At 35.9% G+C, this 8,894-nt stretch overlaps 1 protein-coding gene across 1 annotated transcript in view; it reads left to right on the top strand.

The window, feature by feature from the left end:
* Window positions 1–295: 295 nt before the first annotated feature.
* The window catches only part of LOC128027068 (contactin-associated protein-like 2), a 37,756-nt gene continuing 29,157 nt past the window's right edge, over window positions 296–8,894 (top strand). Inside the window, exons 1-2 of the mRNA XM_052614384.1 lie at window positions 296–368; window positions 1,002–1,027. Coding sequence (XP_052470344.1) covers window positions 296–368; window positions 1,002–1,027 — 99 coding nt within the window. The remainder of the gene's footprint in view (window positions 369–1,001; window positions 1,028–8,894) is intronic.

Here is an 8,894-nt window from a genome sequence, read left to right on the forward strand (position 1 = left end):
CTGCACAGTACACAACTTGATCACAATTATTAATCAAACCCAGGGTCATTGACTTCTTTTTTCCTTTCGCTTAGGCTGCTGTGCACAAATAATGCTGGGTACACACCAAAACATAATCGGGCTGAATTTGGGCCGATTTCCCCCCTTCCGACAATCCTAGCTATGTCCTGATTATCTTGATGATTCTACAGATTATTTTATCAGATTTTCTCTTGGTGTGTGGTGTGTTAAGTGTGTCCGAACCTGATCGGAAGAACGTCGGAGCAGCCCCGATCGCGAATCGTAAATATTCAACATGTTTAATATTTACGATCAGAAATGTGATGGGGAGAACCCAGAGGACAAACCTGTGCTCTGGAGATTATCAGGTGAAACGAAACAATATCCCAATCAGAAAGCAAAATAATGGAAGATGGAAGCAGTCATGGCGCAGCACAAAGTGAAATTGATATGGACAGTTGGGAGCATCAGCTTGTTGATTTGTGGCAAAAGCACAAATGTTTATACATTATGTCATGTATAAGATCATTCCAAACAATATAATTGCAATTTCTTCCTGCATATCGTCCGCCATGCTTATTCTGAAGTCTTGCGAGATTTACTGTGTTCACAGTCGAGACTCTGGTTGAAAATCTGTTTGTTTGTGGTGTGCTGGTTTTGTCACATCATGGCACACCACACACTATAGGAGCAAAACGGTTAAATCTAGAATTTTTTTTTTCTTCGTATTTGTGGTCTATCACATTTTGAAAATCATTTAAAATGTAAAAAATAGTTTGGTGTGTACCCAGCATAAGCCTATACCGTCATTAATGGATATACACGTGGAGACAGAAGAAGACAGAAGAAAAGAAAGAACTGAATTCAAGCCAACACAAGACTGTGCATCATTATTCTGGCCATCGATTTTCCATTGGTCCTCGAAAGGGCCTTGTGCTCTTTCAAAGGAAGTATAAAGAAGGTACCAGCATGATATAACACCTGTTTTTATTCTGCTTCAGGAGACAGCAAGCCCAATGGCTTAGAGGTATGCAAGAAGAAACGCAAGTGTGCATGTGTGTGTCCATTTCAAATGGCACACTGTTCTCTCAGCCCGTGTGAATGACACTCGTTCTCTGATCAGGTTGAGTCAGTGCATTCTGAGTAGGAGAGGAGAACTGAGCGTTCAGGGACATCTGAAGACAGGTCATCTGTTGCTTAGAGCCAGGCTGTGATGTATTCTGAGTTGGCATTTCACCTTTGAGATGAGAGACGATATGAGCTGGCATTATGTTTGGTTTCCTTTAATGCTTTGACAGGCTGGGTCCGATTTAACCAAACTGAGTGAAGTGTTAAGACCAAGGGTGAGAACAGCAGTGATAAAAGGTCATATCTGTTAAGATTCCAAAGTTATTTGTTGTTTTTGTGTCAGTAGCCAAGTTTACTTTAGTTTACCGAAAATAAAAATATGTTTTTTTTTTTACTGTTTCTTCAAATTCAGTGTTGTCAAGAATTTCAATGAGTATTCATGTTTTCTTAGGTGGCAGATGGACTCCTTGATTACTTAAGAGAATATCACCATAATGGTAGAGCTACAAAAAAAAACAAAAAACAAAAAAAAACACATGCCACCAGGTCAGATAATTGTTAGCTACATGCTTTTTTGTACTTTGATGTTAGTAAATAATGTATTGTAATTGGTTCCCTTTGATATCAGTTTTACACATTCCATCCCGCTTTGCCTTCTCTATTCCATGCAGTACAGCAACGATGACCAAGATTATACCCTGAAAGCACCTATACATACAAATAGCAGTGTCATTAGAGCTGAGAGGTTTTCCACACTCTCACTGCTCCTACTGTTCATCCAAACAATCCTTTCAACAAAATCAGAGAAGATAATGTGTATGATTAGGTTTCCCATTCTCTTTAATAAATGATGGACGAGTGCATATCCTTTCCAGGTATCAGACTCGTCCGCAGGGTGTTATTGGTGCCATCACCTAATGAACTGGACCAAGGGGGCTTTTGAATTCTTGGTCAAGGTAGGGTAAAGGATTTGTTAATGGATCCAGTTCAAAAGAACAATTTGTTAAAAATGTATCGTTATACTTCTCTGAAGAACACACTAATAGGAGTTTGGGTGAACTTGAGGATTATTTATTTATTTATTTATTATTTGTGAATAATTAATCATTTTTCTGTTTATTTTGATAAAATATGACTTTTTTAAATTAATTTTGTCGTTTTAAACTCAAGCCTCTTCATTCACATGCATCATACCTTCATCATAGAGTGGCAAGGATATTCTTTAATGGACTTTTGTGCTCTATTGAAGAAAGAAAGTCATATGAGTTTGACACAGGCTAATAAATAATGACATAATTTTCAGTGTTGGTTGTGCTCTTCTAGTAAGGTTCATAAAGGTTTGATCACATATATAGGTGAACCTATATATATATATATATATATATATATATATATATATATATATATATATATATATATATATATATATATATATATATATATATATATATATATATATATATATATATATATATATATGATCAAAAATATAATATTGTGAAATATTATTATGATGTAACAATGATTTTCTATTTTAACATATATTCAAATCTAATTTATTAATGTGATGCAAACCTGAATTGTTAGCATCATTACTCCAGTCTTCAGTGACAGATGATATTTCAGAAATAATTCTAATATGCTGATTTATTTTCAGTGCTGGAAACTGTTGTGCTGCTTAATACACTTTTTTTCAGGATTCTTTGATGAATAAAAAGTTAAAAAGGAAAGCATTTATTTAAAATAAAAATATTTTCTAATATTTTCAGTTTACACTATACCGTTCAAAGGTTTGATGTCAGTTAATATTTTTCTTTTTAAAAAATGTGATAAGAAGTGATAGCAAAGATTTATATTTTGAATAAATTTTGTTCTTTTGAACCTTTTATTAACCAAAGAATCCTGAAAAAAGTATTGCAGTTTTCCGGAAATAAAACTAAAAAAAAATAATAATAATAATAATAATGAAAATAATAATAATGAATAAATAAATGAATAAAAAAAATAATAATAAAAATTTGGCAGCACAACTGTTGCCAGCATTGATAATTCTAATAATAAATCAGCATATTAGAATGATTTCTGAAGGATCATGTGACATATAAGACTGGAGTAATGGCTGATGGAAATTCAACTTTTCATCACAGTAATAAATTATATTTCATATTATATTAAAATAGAAAACACTATTTTATAATGTAATATATTATTATGTAATAATTAATTGGTACAATACCCCCAACAAATTCTCTTCACTTTTTCATTATATGTCACATCAATGTTTCAGTAGCCAGTGTTTGTGCCCAATATGGTTCCATTTATATTTAATATCTGCTTTTTCCACAATCCGCTGTGTTTGTGCCCAATATGGTTCCATTTATATTTAATATCTGCTTTATTCAAAATATTCTGCCGATCATCATAGCAGTGCTGAATCATGCAGTGGCAAGAGCAGAGCCCAGCAGACACAGCAAGACTTGATGTGTCCTTATACCTGGTGGTGGTGTGTTATTTCTCTACAATTGAGAGTTTTCTAGTTGTCAACAAATAATCTAAGCTGTGTATTTCAAGGTCATGCCACCAATGATACAGTAAACAAGTTTCTAACATTGTAACAAGACAAAATCTTCATCCGGTATGACAGATACCAAAGAGTTGGGGATAAAAGCATTTTACAAGCATTATGTTTCTACTGGTTCCTGTGGGGCCTTTGTGGTAATGCAGTTTGTTATAACTTACTTTATACATTTTCAATAAATGTTATAAAAGGTTTTATTAATTTATTTAGTATTTTTGTTAAATTAAGTACAAGATTGAAACTTACATGACCTTCTCTTGTTACTCACCTTAAGATGAATTGGATAATAGTGGATATTACTATCCAAATATAACTAAATGGGATGCAATGATATTAAAATTTGCATGCAGTTACGATAGGAGTAGTTTACCCCAAAATTATGTATTTCACTGCTGATATTAAAAGGTAAATTTGGAGAGAATGTTTTCAGATCTGCTGCAAAGTGGGAGGATTTGGAGAGACTGCAAAACAAAATTTCAGTTTGCTCCTCAGACAAAGCTCGAAGTGGTTTGGCATACACTGTATGAACTTTATGGCACTTTTATAGTTTTTTATTGTTGTTTTTGTTGGTCGTTTGTTTGTTTTGTTTTGTTTTTTTCCATAGAAAAATGATCAGATGCCACTGCCCTTTGTTTCGTCTTTAATTGAATACCCCTGGTATATAGGTTTGAATAAACATAGAGATGAGTAAGTACAGATTTTTCACTTTTGTCTAAAGCATGCACAATGGTCTCCCACGCATAAGCCGCATGGACTGTATTCCCTAGCATGCTTCACAGATGACAGGCTGAGAAGCTGAGAAATGAAAGAAATGAGTGATGTGAGGCGTCGCCAAGCGTGTCTTATACTCAGAATTTGTGCACTGCATTTCCCATCCAAGTGCACACACACCCATACCCGAAGAGTGGGCGGACTTTTTTTTTTTTTTTCTCGCAGTGGTGCACCAATGAAGAGAGCACTGGTCTTTCACTGCCCCAGAGCAGACCTAAAAAAAGGTCTTGGCTCCAGAACTGAGCACCTATTAGCAAAGATTGCAGATTTCAAATAAACTGAGATGAATGGGAATGTAAATGGATACCTTTCAGCAGCTAATACAGATCTCCCTAGTATTGCTGGTCTGGGTAAATTGTCTAAGAGAGAGAGAGAGAGAGAGAGAGAGAGAGAGAGAGAGAGAGATGTGAGGTGAACAGATAGAGAGAGAAGATCGGAGTCATTTAAGCACAGACACTTCCACCCACACTGATACTGCAGCAGCTCTTCATCTGCAGTTCTATGTTAAACACCATCGTCCATCCTTCCCCTCTCCCCCTCTCACTCATCTCTGAATTCTGTCCGTTGTGTCCAGTTTTTATTGCAGTCCTTCTCAAGTGTGTTCTCGGATTCTGCCTCTATGCAATGTTTGTTTTGAAAAGAGGACAAGAATGTATCCTTTGAGATAAACATTTGTGTAACTTGGGCTTTCTTTTTGTCTTTTGAAATAATAAAAAGCTAAATAAAACACACACAGTACAAACACATGACTTTATCAGATACAATTTTCAGAGAAAGTAAAGAGATGGGCCTTGCATAGAAAATATAAAGTTATTTGCATTCAGCCATCTATGGTTCCAAATAAAAATCTTCTTCACACTAAAGCAAATAGTAACTGTTCACTGGGTTCTTTGGGAAACTAAAAATGATTCTTCAGTGGCATCACTTTGAAAACCCTCTTTTGGAACCTTTATTTTAAGAGCATGTCACTTATCATAATCTTTGTTTTGCATCATGGTTCAAATAAAGTACTCCCAAGGAACCTTTGAAGGAATAGTTCATCCAAAAATGAAAAATTGCTGAATGTTGACCCAAACCAATCCAAGATAGCTTGTTTATTCATCAGGACAGATTGGGAGACATTTAGCATCACATCACTTGCTCACCAGGATCCTCTGCAGTGAATGGGTGAAGTCAGAATGAGAGTTCGGACAGCTGATAAAATCATCACAGCTATCGACATGTAATCCATACAACCTTTGTGAAGTGAAAAGCTGTGCAGAAACAACATTTTTAATTTTTAATGCATCGTCTTAATTTTAAACCGCCACTTTTGGCCAAAAGACAAGTTCATCCCCTGTTAACCCCCCCCCCAAAAACACTAACGTATAATTATTATTATTATAAATATGTATTTGTGTTTTTTTTGTTTTTTTTACAGCTGTTTTGGACCATTTCACTTGTAAACAATGCTTTATCTGTGCATATTTCTCTCCTGAGATGTCTTTTTCAAGGGAGAAAGCAATAATATGAATGAAAAACTTGCCTATTTTAACCAGAAGTATCTAAATCTGGGATGGCATGAGGGTGTAATTTAACACTGAATTTCTGAGAACGAGCTATTCAGTAAACTAATCTTTGTTCTATTTTATCTCAACCTCATTTTTTTTTTTTTCTTCATTATTTTCCCCCTTTTTACCACAATTTATCTTTGCATTTCAGTTTCCCCTTTGGTTTTGAAGTGTATTTCAGATCGTCAATGCTCATTTGAGCTAGCATTTACTGGTGTACAGCCTGCCTTGACAGTGACAGGCATGTCAGTGCATAGCAGTAGGGGTCCTTGTTTCTTCGTCTTGCCAATTATGCTCTGCCTAACTGCCTTTCTTTCTACTGCAGATAGTGTTAGCTTCATATCATATGGTATGTTTTATTAACTGGAACGTCTGCAAAATATTGACCCCGGTATTTGTCCAACCTAATCGTGTTTACTGTGCTTCCCAGCGGCATGTAAATAATCCCAAATCAGCTTTAATGAGTTAGGAGAGAGTTTGAACTGCCTGCGAGCATGAAGCGTGGATGATTCCAGCTTTAGGAAAGGGGAGCAGTTGGTTTCTATCACGTTAGTGCCAGTGCTGTGGCACATGTTTGTAAAAGAAGGGGCAGTGGTTGAGATAGGTGAAAGGGTTGAAATGAACATGAGACTGCCATTTCGCGTGTGCATGTGTTCATGTGCGGCTGTGCTGGGACACTGTGGATAAAAGTGTTTGATACCGATCCCATTTGATCTATGATGTGATCATTAGCATTGATGTTATAATTGATTCGGTCAGCAGAAAGAAAAGCAGAAATACAGAATCAGGATGTGTGGGAGTGTGTATAGATGTAACTTGTGTGCATATCTGTTAATATATGCTAACTAGCCTGTGGTTCATAACCAAGTGTGAACCTCTTGAAGAATATTTAAAGGTTTATATTTTTGGAAAACTAATGGATTCACTTTTCTGTGTACATGTTGAAGAATATTCAGAGGTTAATTCTGCAAGTACTTATAAAAATGCAGTAGGCATAACTGTATATGACTCTTAATTCAATGCATCCATTCTTGTTTTTTTTTTTTTGACAAATTATCTTCCCATACATGTCAATGGCATATTAACATGATATTGTGTCTAATGATCTAGGTGATCATATTGGTTTGTCATTCGTCTCTCTCACTGACAGCTTCTTAAATCTTTGTTATAAACACAGACTCAGCAAATCTATGAATACCCGTGCATATAAGATTCATGACCACATTAGGGCGATCACTAATGTGTGGGATGAGAAAAGGAACAGAGAGGAAATGCATTGGCAGTTGAAATGTAATTTGAAAGGTATAATGCATCCTTTAATGCAGCCTTGGTTTGAGGAAAAAGAGTAGAACTACAGATCATTTCAGTCACTCTAATGAACACAACATAACATATAATGTATTTTTTGTGGTTAGTGAAACAATGATATATGTTTACAGTGCAAACAGTAATGAAGTAATGTTGTAAAATATAATTTATTATGATTGTGTTTTAATATTTAGTTAAATGTGATTTATTAATGTGATCGATTTTGAGCAGTCATTGTATTGTAACAGTATTATGTTCAAATGTATTTTATTCCTGTGATACATTTTGAGAAGCTGAATGTTCAGCAGTTATTACTCCAGTCTTCAACATTGAGAAATCATTGTAACATACTGATTTGGTGCTCATGAATTTTATATTATTGTCAGTGTTGAAATTACACTACTGTAATACTGTACATTAAAGTAATACTGAGCCCAATCTTTTGAAGGGTTTATGTCACTTGATTGGAATAATCTAAACTAGATTTAAACTAGCTTTTTACATCTTTGATTCAGTTTAATTTGTCTGCCATTATTCAGTTATTTAAACAAAACGCCAGATTTTCAAAATGCATGAATTTAATTTGAATATTTGAAATAGCATTTTACATCAATGCCAACTTTTTCAAATACAAAAAATGCATATTCATAAATAATATCTAAATGTTAGCATTTGTGGACTTGATTAATACACATACAGCTATAAACTGCACTATCAGCAGTCCCATTTAATCTTAGTAACCCACCCCACCACCTCAAAACCAGTGAAGTATTAGAAACCACCTAACTGTGACCTTTCATTACCTTTTTCCATCTCTGAATAAAGACTTGACCCCATCTGACACTTATTACAGTTCTCTGAAAGGGAAACGGTCCTCGGCTGGCTCTCTGAGGAGCGTGGACCCGAGGTGACGAGGCCTCACTTCAGTCCATCATTGCGGCGACCCACGTGAGTGTGTTATGTGGTGGGTGTATTAGCGGGTAGGTGGATTTAAGCGAGAACTGTAATTTAAACAGCCCCGTGGACGTGTACACATGTGGGCTGGGGGGTTACAAGTTACGATTCAGGTGAGTTGGAGCTATATTGTGTGCGAGTGTGTGTTTCATGTGTATCAGCATTTCTGAAGAGCACCTGGAGTGTAATGGAAAGCGGTAAGCAGTGTTGTGATGAACTACACTGAAGCAGCCGGTAGCGTTCACCTTCAGAAAGGTTCACACAGCCTCCGTAAAGAGCCAGTAATAACTGTTCTCCCAGCCAGAGCTTACTGGTACAAAACAAAGCTAGGAAACAAACCACACAGGTGCTTAAACATAAAAACTTGCACCGATCCGCAGGAATCTCTTTGTGTATGGGTAGAAACTGCTCATTGATCAGATTTTATTTGGTAATCGCTTTTTCCTGTGCAGCTTTTGTGAAGAGAGAGTCAGGCAGATGTCAATTAGACTGCAGCAAGCTGGCACAAAGTGGGCAAGTGTGACGGTTCTGGAGATGATACCCTCTTCACCTCTCCAGGAACAGCTGGCCGTTGTCAAAAACCTCATTAGGTGAGTGGCATGATGCAGAGCTGGTCCGGCTAGGTCAATGTGACACATCAACACTCACAGTACTTGCACTACTTC

Source organism: Carassius gibelio, chromosome A14, assembly GCF_023724105.1.
Source record: "Carassius gibelio isolate Cgi1373 ecotype wild population from Czech Republic chromosome A14, carGib1.2-hapl.c, whole genome shotgun sequence".
Taxonomy (NCBI): domain Eukaryota; kingdom Metazoa; phylum Chordata; class Actinopteri; order Cypriniformes; family Cyprinidae; genus Carassius; species Carassius gibelio.